We start from the raw sequence: 19,890 nt of genomic DNA, 5'->3' as shown, positions 1-19,890 counted from the left end.
CGTTACTCATAGTAGGGAATATATCCGCCAACCCACATTGGAGCAGCGTGGTGGATTTAGCTCTGATCCTTCTCTTACATGGGGAAAGAGGCCTATGCCCAGCCATGGGATATTACCATGATATTACAAGCTGAAGCTCAACTACGAAGCTCAGCTAATCTCAACATTAATAAAATCTACAATCATATTCAGATAGCTTTTCTAAAAATTAACTTTAAAAAATAAAACTTTCAGGTAAGAGTTTATTTACATATCTTAATAATAGAGACTGGATGAGAATTGCGGAACACCAGGATGTCTACGTGAACTTGGGGAAACCTATGTCCAGCAATGGACTATAATAGACCGAAGTACTAAACTGATTGACTGACTTAATAATTTTTATTACAAAACACCGTAATATAATATGGGTAATATAAATATATATGTATAAATATAACATAATAAAAGATAAATATAATAAAATATGTATGTATAATAAAAGGTAAATTCGCTGAAATAATTACAGATTAATAATGCTTTATTTACGATGAAAAAAGGTTAGTATATTGGTAGATTGATTGTAGAAAACTTTTTTTAATGAATTCACAAAAACTTCTTTCCACTTTCCTTATTTCCATTACATAGAAACTGTACTAGATCATAGAGCAACACTACTAGATACAAGTTAATAAACCTACAAAACTTTAATATTTTAAAGGTGAAAAAGAGTGTTGTAAACTTGTGAATGAACAAAAATAATAATAATAAGATAACTATTTATTATGAACAGAAACGATGTTTTACTATTTTTAATATACTGTTGTCATAATTGAAAATTTAAAAAAAACTCATTTTATAACTTTCTTATAGGTAGGTAATCTATAAAATTTTCACATTACTATCAATAATCAAACAATAAGTTTTTCAATTTTTATTGGTTCAAAAGCAAAAAAAATATATTTCCTTGAAAGAAATTGGACATATTTTGACGCTATTGGTAGAAATAAACAGCTGTCACATGTAGTACATTACCATTGGCTAAGACATTTTTTTTAGACTCGCGGATAAAAATGGCCGCAGTGTTGATTTCAAGCTGAAAGAGTGTGTGAGGTTTAAAGTTTATTAAACTTTTGTTAAAATTTTAGCGTTTTTTGTAAAATTCGTGATTAGCGTTCGGTGTATATAACGACGCTATTATTTATTACGATGTCTGAAAGTACTAGCCCTAGTGTGTTAAGTTATCTAAGACAGTATCGGTTTCAAAGGAAACCTACTCCTGGATCAAGTGGAACCTTAACAGTAACATCGGCTCCATCCAGTAATCGTAAGTACTAAATGATAAAATTGAAATTCAAGGTTCAGGAGTTACACGTGTGTTTGACACACAGTAACGAGCATTTATGACCACGTTTACCGAATCCTATGTGGTTACGTTTCAAGTTTTCAAGGTTCTGGTTTTTTGCCTTGCCGGTCTTAATTGTAGTTTTCTTAGCTATGACCTGAGAATTATTCGATATTTCAACAAATATAAATACTGTTTACACATGCTTTATTTTAAAAATTGCTTAATATTAAAAAGACGTGAAATTTTGATTCACGAAACAGATCTTAATTTTATTGGAATTTAACGACAGTTTGAATCTTGAACGAAATTTAAAATTATGTTTAATATTTTTGCAATTACACACAATTGTTAAAATTATTTCCTAATAAATATCAGTAACAAATTATTCTTTAATTTAATTGTAAATAATTTTAAAATTGTTACAAATTTTCAAACTTTTATCGAATGAGGATTTAGAACAAATTTTCGGAAACATTTGTGCAACGGGAAAACTGTTTGTTCTAGTTTTTAATTGAAAGAAAAACCAACCAATGTATATTTACTTCTTTATTTATCATTTATATATTCAAAGCACCCATTTGTTATAAGCATACTTTTCAGATTAAGCATATTATGAGCTAAGTACTGTGTTAAATATTTTTTTTTTTGTCTAAATTCTGTTGATAATATTTCCATTAATACATTTTTTATCATAGTCATGTCATAAGTTTGTCAAAATTTAGCTCACGTACTAATCTTTGTAAGATTGTGTTAGTATACTTTTCTTAATAATGAAAAGAACTTTTCTTCAACATGATGGTATAACACTCATGAGTACTATTAAACACTCATGAGTATTATTAAATTTCTCTGACTTGTAGCACTACTCAACAGATAAAACATTTTGATATTGTTCTCTTTCACATCATCAAACTCAACTTTATCCATCAGATATTTTTATTTATGACCTGTAAATCCAAAGATTGTAGTTTATTAGTTGATATGAAACTCTTGGTCTTGTTTCACATCCTACTGTTAAAATCTATCAGTAAGTTATGTGTGAAATAAACTTTATCAGCTACCAGTGAATGGAAGACCCTTTATGTAATAGCTACTTTCATTAATACTTGAAACAAGTTTACTGAGGTTTATTAAAAGCTGCTAAATATCTGTATATCCGTTTTTCCAGCAAGAGCATTATGACAAGTAACAAATTTTCATAATAAGAGAGGTACAAATTAAAGTACCAAATAGTCATACTATATAGGAGATAGACTTTAAAATCGATAAAACATGGCATTTTAATAACATTTTTTTTTTTTTTTTTTTTTTTGTTATGTTTTCATCTGCAATCAGTCCTTGGACTATAAGCGGATAGCTGGTGCGATATTTGGCGTGATGAGTGAGCCCTCCATCGAGAGCACTTCTCGGATTATGAGGGTGCTAAACCCTCTCGTGCAGCTGTAGTACATCATGCCGCTTTAGGCGCCTAAGATGTTTTTGGCTTTGCAGCTGGGTTGCCAATTGATTAGGGTGTAGGGCAAGCCGTTGTTGGTATATTTTTGAGGCAGTTCTAATTTCCTCCTTCACTGTGTTCATTTGCAATGTGGCATGGATTTCACGGTTTGTGATGAACCAAGGAACATTGGAAATGGTGCGCAAGATGATATTTTGTGATCTTTGTATCATAGCAATATTTGAGTTACTGGCACTTTCCCAGAGCTGTATCCCATACGTCCACACTGGTTTCAGGAGCATTTTGTATATTAAGAGTTTATTGTCCGTTGACAATTTGCTGTTTCGTCCTAGCAGCCAGAGCATTGTTTTATATTTTATATTCAGCTCATCTCTTTTGGATTTAACATGATATTTCCAGGTTAGTCTGCGGTCCAAATGGAGGCCAAGGTATTTAACTCTGTCTGAGTGGGGAAGTATGTTATCTCCGAGGTGTACTGGAGGACAATCTCCTTTTTTCAGAGTGAACGTTATGTGAGTTGATTTGGATGCACTTGCTTTAATTTTCCATTTATTCAACCACTTATTTATTTCGTCTAGCCCTTTCTGAAGCGTGTGAGATGCAATAGCCGGATCTTTACTGCTAGCCAATAGTGCAGTATCATCAGCGAAGGTAGCTGTGGTGACTCCCATTACTACTGGCAGATCTGCCGTAAAGATTGTGTACAACACTAAGCCCAACACTGATCCCTGCGGGACACCCGCTTTGATATCACGGAAATCTGACGTTTCTCCTGATTCCTGAACTTGGAAAATCCTGTCCGATATATATGATTGCATCAACATGCAGTAGCTATGCGGAAGATATTTCTTGATCTTATAAAGAAGTCCTTCATGCCATACTTTGTCGAATGCCTGCTGTATATCAAGAAATGCCGAAGAACAATACTCTTTATTTTCTAGGGATTCTCTAATTTTATAAGTCACCCTATGGACTTGTTCGACTGTTGAGTGGGATTGTCGAAACCCAAATTGATGGTCAGGTAGTATTTTATCTTCGGTAAGTAGAGGCAGTAGTCTTTGCAATACCATTTTTTCGAAGACCTTGGACAGAATTGGTAGGAGACTGATCGGACGATAGGATTCGACTTCATTTGGTGGTTTACTAACTTTGTGGATCATTATTATTTTTGAGACTTTCCACAGGGCAGGGAAGTATTGCACTCTCAAAATTCCGTTATATAGGATGGTCAAATAAACTACTACCTTTTTCGGTAGCTGTTGTAGTATTTCTTTTGTTATCAGGTCGTATCCTGGAGCCTTTCGGTCTTTGAGGCCATTTATCGTTCGCCACACTTCAATTACCTTTACTGGATGCGGTGGTAATGCCATCTGATACGGCTGATTCAAAAAGCGTTTCACATCTCTTTGTGAGTCCAGATCGTCTGTTTCGTTGGGTGAGAAAACAGCAGCTAGATGATTGGCAAACACGTTAGCCTTTTCCTGAGTGGTTTTAGCCCAGCTATCATTGCTCTTCCTTATGGGTGGTTTGGCTACCTGAGGTTTGTTGTAGAACTTGGTGAATCTCCATAAGGAATAGTTACTGGATGCTGTAGGCGTAAGAGACGCTAGTTTAGCTTCGAGTGTAGTATCACGCCATTCATTGAGGAATATTCTTAGCTCTCGTATAGCTTTATTAAGTGCTCGTTTATCTTCCGCATTTCTACTAACTTGCCAAACACGTCGAAGTCGCCGTTTTTCGAGAATTCGGTTTTTAATATCTAGTGGCAAATTTGTAATAGTACCGTGTTTATGTTTTAGTGATGGCGTAGTTTTCCAGCAAGCGTCTTGTATGAGCGTAGTTATATTTTTTGTTGCCTCTTCAATATCTTCGGGACACTTAAGAGCTATTTTCAGATTTATATTATCCTCTAGGTATTCACGGAATGACTTCCAATCGGTGTGATTATTACATAGTGTAGGTGGTCTTTCAGCTTCAATTACCATAGCGCTAACACTAAGCAATACGGGTGTGTGGTCTGAGGAGCCATCCAGGCAGGACTCGGCTCGGAGATACGAACTAGATAAACCCTTAGAGATGAAAAAGTCCAAGAGATCGGGAATCTTGTTTGTATCTGCAGGCCAATATGTGGGTTCGCCCGCCGATATCGTGCGCAGGTTCATTGCTGTCACACTAGCCTGCAACTGCCTGCCCCTAGTTGTGGTTAACCTGGAGCCCCAAGATGTGTGTTTTGCATTCCAGTCGCCGCCAGATATAAATCTGCCCCCCAAAGTTTTAAAGTAATTACTAAACATATTTTCCGATATAATGTGTTTGGGCGGACAGTACACAGCCGAAATGTTGAAGTACCCACAACTATCCCTAACCGCAATTGTAGTTGCTTGAATATACTCGGTCTTAAACTCCGGTAAGATATCGTGTTTGATAGTATCGCGTACTATGATTGCTGTGCCGGCATGTCCTTTTCCGTCCGGATGGTTTGTCATATATGTCCTGTATCCTCGAAACTTTACACTGGATGAAGTGGTGCAGTGAGCTTCTGAGATGAGCATAACATCGAGTTTATGTTCCTTTAATAAGAGACCTACGTCATCTTTGTTCGGAGCCAGACCATTCGGGTTCCAAGTGGCCATACGAAATACTGCCATTATTTAATTTTATCAAGCAGTGATGTTATGAGTTGCATAAGCGTACTCATGTGTTGTAGGATTAGCTCGAACTTTTCGTTTTGTTTTATGAGCAGTTTTTCTAGTGGACTATTCTCTTGGAGCTCTGCTAGAGGAACTTCTTTTGTAGAGGTTTCTTTTGTAGTTGGCCATCTTGATCTGCTGAATTTTACGGTGTCTGATTTATTATTTCCCTCTTTGTCAGTGTTGAAATTTGATGACGACGTTGGTTTGTCAGTTCCAAGAGTAGGAAAATCGGAATCTGTTGGTATTTGAGCGGCATTTCTCTTTGTAGGGCGTGATTTTGCTGTTCTTCTTGCGAGGATTTCCCTGTATACCTCACACCCTTTATAGTTTGCGGGATGGGGTCCATGGCATAATGCACATGTAGCCGGGGTGTTTCGGTCACGCTTGGTGCACTCCGAGGTTTTATGAGAGTCACCACATTTCACGCATCGGAAGGGTCTCATACAGTAATTCTTCGAGTGGCCATACTGTTGACAACGTTGACACTGGACTATTGATTTTTTCTTTTTTGGGTCTTCTATAATGACTGATTGGTGGTATATATATTGAAGCTCCTTCACTGCTCTGTTGTTGGGACTAGGTAGAAGGTTCACAAAGAAAGTTGACGTCGGCCTCCTATCAGGTCCATATTTTGCATTAATTATTTCTCCTGTTATAGAGTTCCCTGTTCTTTCAATATCTTCCTTTATAGCACTAATAGGAGTAGAATGGTGGAGATTTCTAATAACTATCCTGTAATTTCTTTGATCTTTTCTATTAAATGTATGTCCTATGAGTCCCTTTTCACGAACTAGTGAAATTAGTTTTTTGTACACTTCTACATCTGTACAGTTAATTCGCATCTGATTACGGTTAACTATTTTGAAAGTGAACAGATTCCTATTCACCACCGATTCCAGCAGGTCAGTTAATTTGCTGACATCCTCCACGCCGTAAAGGATTATTGGCGGGGGCTTGCTGGGTTTTATTAATGTAGTCCCTACATCCTGTTCAGGGCGGTCGACAGGCAAGTCACTGAATCTATTGGCAGTTTTGATTCCTTCAGGTGATGGAGTTGTCGAGATTTTCTTCCTTTTACGTTTGTTTCCTGATGGTACCCTTTGCCATTCAGGAGGATGAGGGCTGGTTTCTTTAGGGTATACTTGTGTTGATATGTTCTTCGCTCCAGTAGGTGTTTGATTTATGGGAGAAGGAGGAATAGGTATTGTTTCAACGGAGGAACTTCTCGGCCTACTTATGAACAGGCTAGGGTGTAGTGCCTGTTGAATCATCTTCTTGTTTCCAGTAGCATTTGCTGATATAGGAGCCTGGTCACCCGCTTCTACGCAGCCTTCGGTAGCCAATTTCACACCATCTGGCCCGGATACCAGGTGGCGCCGGGGGTTAGCCGGATCGCATGACAAATCACTCTCGTTATTTAGACTTTCCATAATTAAAAAAAGAAGGTTGGGATAAGAAACTGAGACTTTCCCAAGGTCCCATTCTACACTTTTAGAGGGTATTTAGATCCTCTAGGCCCGTAGTGACCTTAACAGGTTAGTTACCGCCGCCTGTTGCTCGGCGTTGTTGTTCTTTTGGCGCCACCCAGGGGGGACGTGTAGGGCAGCAAAGGGCGATCTTCCTACGGACGCAAACAACCTACCCCCCCACATTTTAATAACATGGCAAATTTTCTATCATCTAAATACTTAGATATTTGTTAATCAGTTTTGCAGCTAATATTAGGACAAAATAACACTATTATAAGTAGCTGTATTATAAAAGAGATACAACATAACATACATCAACATCATGACAGTCTTTAGTGTTTTCTATCATTTAAATATGACAAATCCAAATTATATTTAGGAAATAACCTTCTTCTTTTTCTCACCAGAACAACAAATAAGAATGCCAGCTCCGACTACAGCTATAAGGAACGCACCGATTGTTTACAAAAGGATCAGGATCCAAGACTCGGATTCTGATGATAACGCATCTCCAGCTAAGAAACCGGTGATGGAGTTGACGACAGCTGTTAAGGAGAGAAGGTTCCGGAACATGCTAGAAATGTTCCCGGACATATCTCCTTTGGTGAGTATTGTAGCCAATGAAATATAAGTAAAAGTATGGTTACTTAAATTTAATCTATGAGTTAGTTAAACAGGTTATAATAGATTTAAAAAAAAATTGTGAGGTTTGGATTTGCACTAAAAATGGTTGTTTTCTTACTTTTGACTTTGTTTTTACTTTTTATAAAAAACATATAAACAATAAAATAGAACACGTAAATAATTTCATATAGTTATATAATCATATAACTGTCTTTAAATAAAAGAACATTATGAAGATTTAAAAGTTTTTTTGTTAATACAACTAGATTGGCAAACAAGCGTACGGCTCACCTGATGTTAACCGATTACTGTAGCTTATAGACGCCTGTAACACCAGAAGCATCGCAAGTGTGTATATAGTATTAGTAATATAAATAAATGCTTCACACTCAACGGTCGCCAGTAGGATTTTCTCCTGTGTTGGGGTCCAGAAACACACACAATACACATGCACAAACACCCAGACCACGACAAACATCTATATGGCCAATACAAATATCTGTCTTGAGCGGGGATTGAACCTGCGACCGCCAGCGCAACAGTCAGTACTGCGACCACTGCGCCAATGCGTTATCAATCCCTTCCAATGTATCCACCCCAGGAGCTCTGGCCTCCTTACTCACCACAGGAACACAGCACTGCTCAAGCTAGTGCTATTTAGCTGTGATCTAAGGTGTTTCTTCAGTCAGGCTGTTCCAGATTTTGAGCAGGATATTTCCTGCTGTTCTTTACCATGCAAGAAGGTTATTGAAAATGCTCCTTTAAATAATAATGTTTTAATAAAATTTAATAGTTTCAATTCATAAAAACCACATTATAGGAAATCTGCCCTGAGTAATTCTTGATTTCCAAGACAGTATTTTTATTATTTATTGACAAATAATTACTTACAATTTAAACATAAATAGGTATGTTATGTAATTGTGCAAATGCACCATGTAGTTCACAAAAAATGGGTTTTGATTTAAATGTAATAAAATGTTTTAATTTTATGGGAATTATAAACCTCAAACCTGTATTTCAGTTTGTTAAAAATACCCTAGTTAAACATGGCTGGAATGAAGAGAGATCCAGGGATGAACTACTTAAGCATGACCCTGAGAGTGATGACAAGGCATCCCCTTCCACATTCTTTGCATCTCGGCCTGGGTTCTCTGGTCAAATACACAGGCCTAACGGGATGGGTGTCGTTAGGGTCACCAGTGGACCTAGTGTGGTGGTCCGCAAAACCCTAGCAGGCAAGGGAGGAAGAGCCAGAAGGGGCAGCAGTGGGAGTGAAGATGAGGACTACGGGGTTCGGAAAGGAAAAGATGATAGAGTTTATGATAGGTATAGTTTTTTTTTTTTTTTTTTATGAGGGTAATATTGCCCTAAATATAACTTTATTATAATGAAACAACTTTTTCGGATTTTGTCGCGGCTTATTAGGTTTTTTAAATGCCCGATGGATACTTTACAGCCACCATGGTCACGGGATATAGAGAAAAAGTTGCCATGGGAGGACATGGACATAGAGAAAAAGTTGTATCATTATAATTAGTGAAATTCGCGTAAACATTAGAAAACAATATATTATGACTTTTTAATTAAGAAAGTGTTAGCGAAAATTTAGAATAGATAGGTTTGTCAAAGTGATTTGATTCAATTGTTTCATTGTTTATGAATTATAAAACAAAAAATTGAGTCTGTTATATTAGTAGACATAAAGCCACACCAAATAATTTATGAATGGCATTTATTTTACAATTTTGAATTGCGATTTCTTGATAATCAGCTAAATGTTGACAAACTACAATTAATTATCATAGTTTTTCCACAAAAAAAAAACCTTAAATTAAATTCCCGTTTATTAAATTCCTATGAAATGTGACCGAGTATTCCTGTCCCATTGATTCGTTAACTAATAAATTCTCATATTTTATCTTATTAATTCTAGTGATGATTCAGACAACGAAGTGACAGACGATCTCATCGGAGACAAGCGGAAAGTATTTGAGTTTCTGAACACAAGCAGCATGAACGAGCTTTCTCTGCTCAGTGGATGTTCTCAAAAGAAAGCCGAGGCTATCATAGCTCAGAGACCCTTCAAGGGATGGGTTGATATGGTATGCTGTTTAAAATAAAATCTATATCTGTATGAAAATTATACTTGTTAAAGCTGAAGAGTTTGTTTTTCGAATTGAAAAATTCTTTTTGTATTGGATAGCCCATTTGTGGAGGAAGACTAAAGATTTGATAATATTTTAGTACATCAAATGAATAATATAGATATTGTATTTAGGGGTGTGAAGAAAAGGTAGGATCCTCCAGCCAGACGGGTGTTGTGTCTGGCGGGCTAACGCCCCACGGTTGTTGTCGGGATCTTGTATATATACTTATTCAAGATTTTATTTTTGTGTTACCCACATTAGGAATTCTAAACATTTTTGAATATCATATCAAAAATTCATCAATTATCAAAAAAAAAAAAAATATATACTTATTCACTTTGAAAACTCTGATAGCGCGATGTAGCATGTAGTCGTTCGTATTTCGTGCGACAGATGTCGCCACATGTATGATGAATTTATATAGATAATAGATTAATTAATTATGGTCGAATTTCGACTACTAGTAATTTTAAATATATATATCATTTCAGGTGGAAAAGTTCAACAACAACAAAATGCTAAGCACAGATCTATTGAACTCGACTCAAGAACTGCTGTGTACGCGGAACAACATACAACGTCTGATGAAAAAGTGTGTTGGGCTGGCTCAACAGTTGGAGGCTGCGGTGGCTGCCGGGGCCGGACGGCTTAAACAACCTACTTCCCTGGACGCGAGGTGAGAGTTCACTTCATTAAACCTGGTTGCCGTATTAAATACAACCATTTGATTTATAAAACGTATTGGAACTGTTCCAATCAATTTATTCTGATATATTTTTTTAAGTTTACTCGATAAGATTACTATTGAGGTATAGGGCACTTCAGGCAATATCCTGCTATAAATCTGGAGCAGCCTGACTTCGGAAGTACCCAAAGCTTACAGAATAAAAAGCCTGTTGGCGTAGTTTGTATGGCCCTGCTTTCTGTTCTGCGGGTTGCCACGATTCCCACCTGAGTCTGGGTGTAATATTTGTATATCTATAGCACCTGGATGGCTTTTTTTGGTAAATCGTGTTTTTCGGAAATTTTATTTAATTACGAATTACATACTGATGAAATATAAATAATATTTTTCGATCTTACCGACATTATAATAAAAAAATATAAACTGGTTATATAAAAAAAAACATGAATGCAATTAGAAAAAAATGGGTAAAAAATCGATTTAGAGACATGTAGATTCGAACTGGAGTCTTCTCGTTTCGGAACCGCCCAATTTTCCACCTGAGCTATTGTAATCTTATACATGGTGGCGAAATTTACCTCCATATTCTAATGATATTGTAGCAGTTTTTCATTGCCTGAAAACGCGGATAAAATGACATTTACTAAAAATGAATGATAGCTAGATCGATTTATCGCCCCCTAAACCGCCCCTGCATACTAAATTTCATTAAAATCGTTGGAGCGGTTTCCGAGATATACAAGAATCGCTTGTTTAAAGGTATCAGATATGTATTATTTCTGGTTGGCTGGTTGGATCGTGTGTGTATGTTATAAGATATTTATTTATTACAGGCGTCTATAGGCTACGGTAGCGGCTTACCATCACTTGGCCCGTATGCTAGTTAATCACTAGTAGATAGTAAATATAAAAAAAAATCTTTTAAGACTGCTAATATTACACATCTCATACTAACCTTTTCTTCTTACAGCTTAAAACTAGCACCGTACCAATTAGTCGGTCTAAACTGGCTAGCGGTACTCCACAAGCAAGGCGTCTCTGGCATACTCGCAGATGAGATGGGTCTCGGCAAGACAGTTCAAGTGATTGCCTTTCTAGCTCATTTGAAAGAGACTGGGCAAGCTAGAGGGACACACTTAGTTGTAGTACCGGCTTCTACGCTGGGTAAGTGATAGGAATGTTATTGGCTTAAACTGTGCCATCTGTAATACTATTATTTGTTTTTGAGATTCTTATAAAGTAAATGTCATGCACCTTTATGGAACTTGTTATTTTGTCCATTTTGAGAGTCATAAGCTAAATCTGCTTCATGATTTAATAAATATTACGTTTTCATATTCAATTATTTTTGATTCATTGTATGAAAGTTATATTTCTCATAATGTTACTAGCTGACTCGGCAAACGTTGTCTTGCCGCTAAACGCTATTTAAAAATAGGGGTTGATCGTAGAGGGTTGAAAATTTAAGGTTGTATGTATTTTTTAATGTTCTATCATAAAAAAATAAAAAATAAATAATTTATCTAAAAATTAAAAAAAAATGAGGGATGGACTACCCTTAACATTTAGGGGGATGAAAAATAGATGTTGTTCGATTCTCAGACCTACCCAATATGCACGAAAAATTTCATGAGAATCGGTCAAGCCGTTTCGGAGGAGTTTAACTACAAACACCGCGACACGAGAATTTTATATACTAGATTTAATACTATATTCAATATCTACAACAAAAAATGCATGTATAATATATTATAACAGCATTCAAACAGCATAACGAATGCTTTAAATGGGAATAAATTCTATACGCAACTAAGATTAGTGTGGAAGCAGAAAGAAAAGTGTGATTTATCAAAAACAATTGAATATTTATATAGCGCTCAAATCAAGAAATAGTTTTACTCCAAATCATCGAAACTAGCTAATCATTGAAGTAAAACTAAGTAAGTAAGCACGCTTGACTTGGAGAGTAAGCTGGTGAATGCGTAACGAGTTTTACTTCAGTCGTATTGTCACAATTACAATTGTAAATGTATAAATGTTATTGTGCCCTATTTTTACTGTGTAAACAATTAATTAATAATTAATTTTGATTATGAACAGATAACTGGAGTAGCGAACTAGCTCGTTGGTGTCCATCGCTTCATGTCAGCAAGTACTATGGTAACCCGGAAGAGAGGAGACAGCTCCGTATTGAATATTCAAGAGGATTGGATCAGATTGACATTGTTCTTACCACGTAAGTTATTTTTTATATTTTTAACACTTTATTGTACACTCTGGGACACCAACCTACACCTCATCATTGCTTTCTATCAATATCGCTAACTGTTATGACAGTCGTATTGTAAGAGTGGGTTATTTTTAGATTAATGTCTTTATAATGGCTTTAACTTAACTACCACCATAATTTTAGGAACAATACTTAAAAAATATTAATAACATTATTATATATCTGTATCTAGATTTAAATTCGCAAAGTATGGTAACATAGCCTAAATTTTAAACCAATAAGACAGTATTTTAAGATTATTTCCGGGCTTTTGATAAGCAGTATTTTAAAATATCTTTCATTTATTCCCAGATATACAATGGTGAGCAGTTGTCCCGAAGAACGTAAAATGTTCCGTATCACTCCAATGCATTACGTTATATATGACGAAGCTCATATGTTGAAGAATATGTCGACTCAGAGATACGACAACTTGTTAAAAATAAAAGTAAGTGTAAAAAACACACACACATAATACCTATATATTTTTGTGTATGTGGCATAAAAGTTAAACACACATACATGTCAGAAACTAATTTTAGTGTTAGTTAAACTAATCCCAACCAAAACTTGTATACATGCTGTATGAAAGGTGAAATTATTTTTTAAGAGTTTTGTCACTTATTTATATAAAATTCGGATCATCGGCTTCAATAATCTCATTGTATGCTACAATTTAATCTAAATCTAAAATTAATGTAATAATAATTTAATTGTATATCTTGTAAATAATTTCAGTCCAAACACCGCCTGCTGCTGACTGGAACACCGTTACAAAACAATTTAGTTGAACTGATGTCATTACTCTGCTTCGTGATGCCACACATGTTCTCCGGCAAAACTGATGACTTGAAGAACTTGTTCCAGAAAAATGCTGTAAGTTGATATAATTATGTATATGGTATATAAATAAAGTTAGTCATTATCTATCTTGTGCCTAAAATATGTTTCTTGGTGGTAATATAATATGGTATGGTACAATAATGGCAATGTCTCTTTCTAATCTATTCACATTTAAAAAATTATTTTCCATTACAAATTCTGTTCATATAGTCGGGCTCTAGACTACATTCTTCTCTATATTATTACCAATTCGCACATAAAGATGTCAATTTTTGAACACACTGTTCATTTAAAACTTCATATATGACTTTCAATTTAAAACTTTTGCTTGGTTATTTTTTTTTTTTTAATTTACTACAGTAACTATATCCTATTTCAACATTTAGTTTTTACTACATTTCTTAAATTAAATATTCCAGAAAGCAAAAACCACAAAGAAAACAAACGGTAACACAAATGACGAGGAGATACCAGCCTTTGAACAGAGTCAGATAACTCAAGCCAAGCGGATCATGAAGCCATTTGTACTGAGGAGATTGAAGAGAGAAGTGCTTCAAGACTTGCCTAAGAAAACTAACCATACGGAACTATGTCCCATGTCGGAGAAACAGCAGAGACAGTACAAGGAGCTCATTGCTGGATTCTCAGCAAAGGATGGCACGGTTAGTTGTATATCATCAATATTTCCATAGTAGTAGAAAGTTAAATAAATATACATATAATGGCTCACGTTTGTTTTTATTGATACGAAAAAGCGTGAGATTTATTTAGACTACGTTTACGTTTTTTTAGACCCTCCCCCTGAACGGGTCACGTAGTATGGGTAGTACATTTTCTTATGAGCTTTAATTAAACAAAAAACTTATCTAGATATTTCTGTTTGTTTAATTATACTATACTAGCTGTCCCCTGGGCGTGTTGCTACGCTTTTTTATTTTTGATCGTACCAACTCAGAAACATTTGTGGGCTCATGCCCAACACTTTGCTGAAGATGGACATACAGACAAACATTAATTTAATTAAATGAATAGTGCACGACATTTATCTATGAGCTGTAGAACGTAAAAAAAAATGTTATAATTTTGAACTAATTTTTAAGAAAATATGGAGCAGCCTAACTAGTAGCAGTTAAGTTAACTATCTCAAAATAAAAAAAAAAATAAAAAAACTATTGTACAATTTTAAATGTACTTAAGAAACTTTGGAACAACCTGGGTTGTAAAATTAATTACGTTATCTAATTTAAAATTTGTCATATCAACATTATATGTATCTTTGCAGATCCACGCCACAACAGAACAAAGCGGTATATCAATGATGATGGATATGCGCAAATTAGCCAATCATCCGCTGCTCTTACGTTTCCACTATGATGCCAACGTAACTCGTAAGATAGCGGCAAAACTAGCAAGAGATCCTAATTATAAGGAGAAAAACGAGCAATATGTGTTCGAAGACCTTATGTGCCTGTCTGACTTCCAGACACATCAGCTCACTCAGCAGTATTCTGTAAGTTGTCTGATACTTTATAAACGTGTTTGTACGGTAGAGCACCAAGCCCCAATCAAAGTAATAATAGTTCGATGTGGTAGGTAGCCACAAGTCTTAAATTTTCAAGCTGGTATTTCAACCTGATACAAATACGATTTACCCTGAAATAATATATAATTATTGCAGTGTATAAGATCATTCGCAGTACCGGATCAACTAATAGAAGATTCCGGCAAGTTCCTAAAACTAGACGAGATGTTGCCCAAACTTAAAGATGAGGGTCACCGAGTACTGATCTTCAGTCAGTTCACCATGATGCTGGACATCATCGAGCCTTACCTCCGGCTTAGGAACCATCGCTACCTGAGACTGGATGGTAGCACCGCTGTTAACGACAGGTTGGTAGATTACTACTTGCTATACAGTTAGTGTTAAAACATCTATTTGTTTATATTTTGCTACCCGAAAATGCGTACAGGTTATATATAATCTTTTGTATGTATCAAAAATTGGAGCTTAATTTGCTACGTTTTTCTGTCGCGATTCTGCAGATGTTTTGTTTCTACCACCAGTGATGATGTTAGTAAGTGTTAGTTGTTAAGTGTTTACTGTATTTACTTTTACGGGACCGACCGCGAATCTCATTTTTACACTCCCCATTCGATATTTCGGAGTTGTAGACGCCTATGGGCGTATGGGCTCACGGATGACTACTGAATTATACCTGATGATCAAGTCTCCCGTGACTAGGACTTCGTAAATCCCATTATTTTGTATAAATTGAACGTATTCTTCTCCTATTCCAGACAAGAATTAATAGATCAGTACAACTCTGAAGATATTTTCGTGTTCCTATTGTCTACGAAGGCTGGCGGTCTGGGAATAAATCTAACTGCAGCGGATACAGTAATCATTCATGATATTGATTTCAACCCTTACAATGACAAGCAAGCTGAGGACAGGTAAGACATTTTATTATATTAGTAATATATACATTTTGTATCTACGAGTATATTCAGCATATTGCTATTAAAACAAAAACCAAGCATAATAAAACCAATTAAAATATTTATGTATATAAGGTAGTTTCTAATAACTTTGTATCGTTAGGACGTCTGACACCTCAGTCCTCCCGTGACCATAGTTGCTATAAAGTATCCGAAACGTCAGGAATGTAAGAAACCTAATAAACCGCGATATAATCCGAAAAAGTTGTTTTATTAGATGAGTGAAAATCGCGTAAACATAAGAAATCAATATCAGTATATTGCTATTAATTATTTGTTTAAATGCACCAACTTAGGATTTATGATAAGATTCATAGAAAGAACTCTACCTCTATATATATATATATATATATATATATAATTAATGCGCTTTAGACCACACGACTGAAGTGAAACTTACGAAACGTAACTCGCTCTCTTCCTATCGTCACTAATTTGTATCTCCCTCTCAACTTCCGTTCGCTTCACCCGATCACACTTTTCTTAACTTTCTCATCACGCATTCACCAGCCTTCTCCCCAAGTCAACGGACGTAGAGAAGTTGTACTTCAAAAGTTTCTGTTAGAAATTGTATCCTTAGAAGTACATGTTCCATAATAAGAAACACATCTTAATTTATTATTTAAAAAAAAAAACCTTTTTATATAGTATACCCAAGCTATGATTTATTTAGTACCTTTAAATTATTTAAAAAATAGAAACTTGTTATTTATTCTTATCAAATTTTTTCAGATGTCACAGAATGGGTCAGACTCGTCCGGTCACAATCTACCGCTTACTGAGTGCTGGAACTATTGAGGAGGGAATATATCAAGTAGCTCAAGAGAAGCTAAACTTAGAAAAACATGTTACCGGAGCTGACGGTATGTATCACAATGTAATAATAGTAGTATAGCTTTTTATTCAGGTCTGACAACAAGTTTAATACATTTCATTGTTTCAAGATGTAACACACGTTAAATAAAACTGGAATATAATACTTATTCTAGAATATGCTTTTTTTGTGACTATTACAGTATATAACATATTAATAACTATCTGTGTCCACTTTGAAATATATGGAGAGAAAGATAATTTAAGCTGTAGCTATAGAAGTGTTTGGAATCATAAAGTTATTTTATTGCTTTTGCATGTATCTATCATATGCTAATACTGGTTTTTATTTAATCTTGTTACACTACTGCTATGCTTTGTACCAATTATTTATGTAATTACTAGCTGAATCGACAAATGTTGTCTTGCCGCTAAACGCTATTTAAAAATAGGGGTTGGTGGCAAATGGTGAAAATTTAGGGTTGTATGTATTTTTCAACACCAAGTCATAATAAAATAAAAAATTAATAATTTTTCTAAAAATAAAAAAACATGTTGGGGTGGACTACCCTTAACATTTAGAGGGATGAAAAATATATTCTTTAACTTACATAATTTTTTTATGCAGAAAATGATGGAACAGAACAGAAGAACGTAGTCCGTCTCCTGTCAGCGGCCTTGGGTTTGACAACACCAAACAAATGATTGCTGGCCAACGACGGAGTTATCGTCATTGACTAGTAAAGTGACATTAATAGCCGAACGATGACTTAACAGAGCTATGAAACTTGAAGTATAGTGAATTGTGCTTAAATTATATAAGTGATAGTGTACAAAGTGGATTATATTTGTATTCGGTCGTTAGAACTTCAAGATACATGCGTTTGTGTGATTAAACAACTGTATTATTCAAACTATTTATGTACAATGATTTACATGTTAATTTATGTGGGTCGTTTATTTTTGTCTTTTATATGAATAGATTTGCATTTATTGTGGGCTCGATATAGTCTGTATGTATAAATGTAGTTTAATAATTTCCTTTTATATATTAGTTGATTTAGCTGAATAAAGAATCGGATTTAAGTTAGTACATTCTTTTGTTATTTTTTATGTACACGTTTTCTTATTCTTAACATTGATTGGTATACGAAAAGTCTCGAAATTCATTAAAGCGCTTTAGTATTGCGCTTTAAAAACTGCATAAGTAATCAAAATAAATTTAATATTAATTTATTAAGACACTAGGAATATATAACAGGTTATTATACTCAGTGAACGTGGTTGTATGTGTGTGTTCACTTGTTAATATACAACTTTGATTTGTGTGACATTGACGCGTTATAGTCCAAGAGCTCGTGAGGGCCAGACCTTTATCATTTTATAAAAGCTGAAAGTTTCTCGGCGCATGCGCTCAATATACCCCTTTGATACCTGGTATCTGCCAAAGTAACCATGAGTTAAACTTCATATTTGGCCACTGATTCTATCGGTGTTGGGGGCATGCACTGAGAAATTTTCAGCTTTTATAAAATGACGAAAGTCTGGCTCTCCTAGGCTCTCGGTCTATTAGTCTTCGTCAGAGCAAAACACAATTGTATCACTGTTACATGAGTACAGAAAATAAAAAATAAAATTTAACATATAAAAATTAATTAATTGCATTTTTTTCCACATACATTTTTATGTGTAAAAGTTACTCTGGTGGCACTTTTTCCCATGAATACGCCGCTACTTTATCAATGTAAAAGACACACAACATCATGCAATACACGCAACATAAAGTTAAGATAATTAGAAGCATAAATAAAATAAAAATTTGATTCACAAAAACAAAATCATTTTGTCACAGAGAGGAGATTCCACTAAGTGTAATTTGTATAATGTATTAAAAAGTTAATGAGATTTCAAAAATGATTAAACGCAAAATAGTTTCATAATTTGATTTTGCTAAAACTGAGTGAAAACATATCTATTTTACGACATTAATTTTATTTGATTTTTTGCGGTAGACAAATTTCGGAAATTAGTATAGGTTTTGTTTTTGATATACCATGTAAGGGATAAACTTATTATTTGATTATGTTCTTTTGAGACGAATCTCACATTATCAATCCACACACAACTACAAAACTTTAATTTAAAATTATAGATATCGTTAAGATAAAATTAATTTGATATAGAGAATAATATAAAAGATTTGTAAAAACGGTAAAGATATTTATTTTTCCAACCACACTGCCTTTAAAAATATGCAGAGACTGTAAAACAATATTCTAAACTTATGTATGTATAATAACGTAAATAAATAGCCAAATATAATTGAACATTGAAAATATGAACATTCATTATTTATACGCCTATATTATTATTTTCAGCCAACATTTCTCATAACTTAAAAAAAAAGTGTGTGTGTCAGCTCTGATGCACGACTGGAGTTTACTCCTTCAGAGCGACTGTCTAAATAGGCACAAAAAAGGCTTACTAGTCTAAGAAAAATATTAATACTATAGCAAATGGTAAATAAACGAATCAAATAACGCCATCTCAATCGCCACCCTAATAGGCTTCCGATAGATGGCACACAAATACGTAACGAGGTCATTCGTTCAGTAGATATTATTCCTCATATTTTTTTTCATTCCTTAGGGTCCTTACATGAAAATCGATTCGTTAGGAGTAAATTTTAAAAAACAAACTGCCATTACGGTAAGCACCCATATTAAATCCGAACTTTTCCAAGTTCAATATCATAATTTATAAAAAAGATGAAAGTAAAACTTGAGAAACAAATGAACAAACATCATGCATTTTGTTTTCTAATGTTTACGCGAATTTCACTCATTATAAAGAACAACTTTTTCATCTGACACCTCATGACCTCGGTCCTCCCGTGACCATGGTTTCTGTAAAGTTTCCGAAACGTCGGGCATAAAAAAATTAAATAATCCGCGATAAAATCCGAAAAAGTTGTTTCATTATAATTATAATATATATTAATATAAATTATACCATTCACTTAAGAAAAAAGAAACACATCGCTATCACTCAGTTCCGCCGAT

General features: G+C 34.7%; 1 protein-coding gene across 1 annotated transcript; it reads left to right on the top strand.

Moving 5' to 3' along the window:
• The first annotated feature begins 1,188 nt into the window (after window positions 1–1,188).
• Window positions 1,189–17,921, top strand: LOC123656509 (SWI/SNF-related matrix-associated actin-dependent regulator of chromatin subfamily A containing DEAD/H box 1 homolog). Its single transcript, XM_045592178.1, has 15 exons — window positions 1,189–1,306; window positions 7,353–7,549; window positions 8,594–8,898; window positions 9,506–9,674; window positions 10,211–10,395; window positions 11,375–11,568; window positions 12,505–12,640; window positions 12,986–13,121; window positions 13,412–13,549; window positions 13,936–14,178; window positions 14,799–15,026; window positions 15,195–15,406; window positions 15,815–15,970; window positions 16,748–16,878; window positions 17,457–17,921. Exons 1-15 carry the CDS (start codon window positions 1,189–1,191, stop codon window positions 17,531–17,533), a joined length of 2,625 nt encoding a protein of 874 aa, XP_045448134.1. The 3' UTR covers window positions 17,534–17,921.
• Window positions 17,922–19,890: the final 1,969 nt, after the last annotated feature.

The sequence above is a fragment of the Melitaea cinxia genome, chromosome 9 (genome assembly GCF_905220565.1).
Source record: "Melitaea cinxia chromosome 9, ilMelCinx1.1, whole genome shotgun sequence".
In the NCBI taxonomy this organism is placed as follows: domain Eukaryota; kingdom Metazoa; phylum Arthropoda; class Insecta; order Lepidoptera; family Nymphalidae; genus Melitaea; species Melitaea cinxia.
The sequence above is the reverse complement of the archived record's forward strand: the minus strand, read 5'-3'. Positions and strand labels throughout refer to the sequence as shown.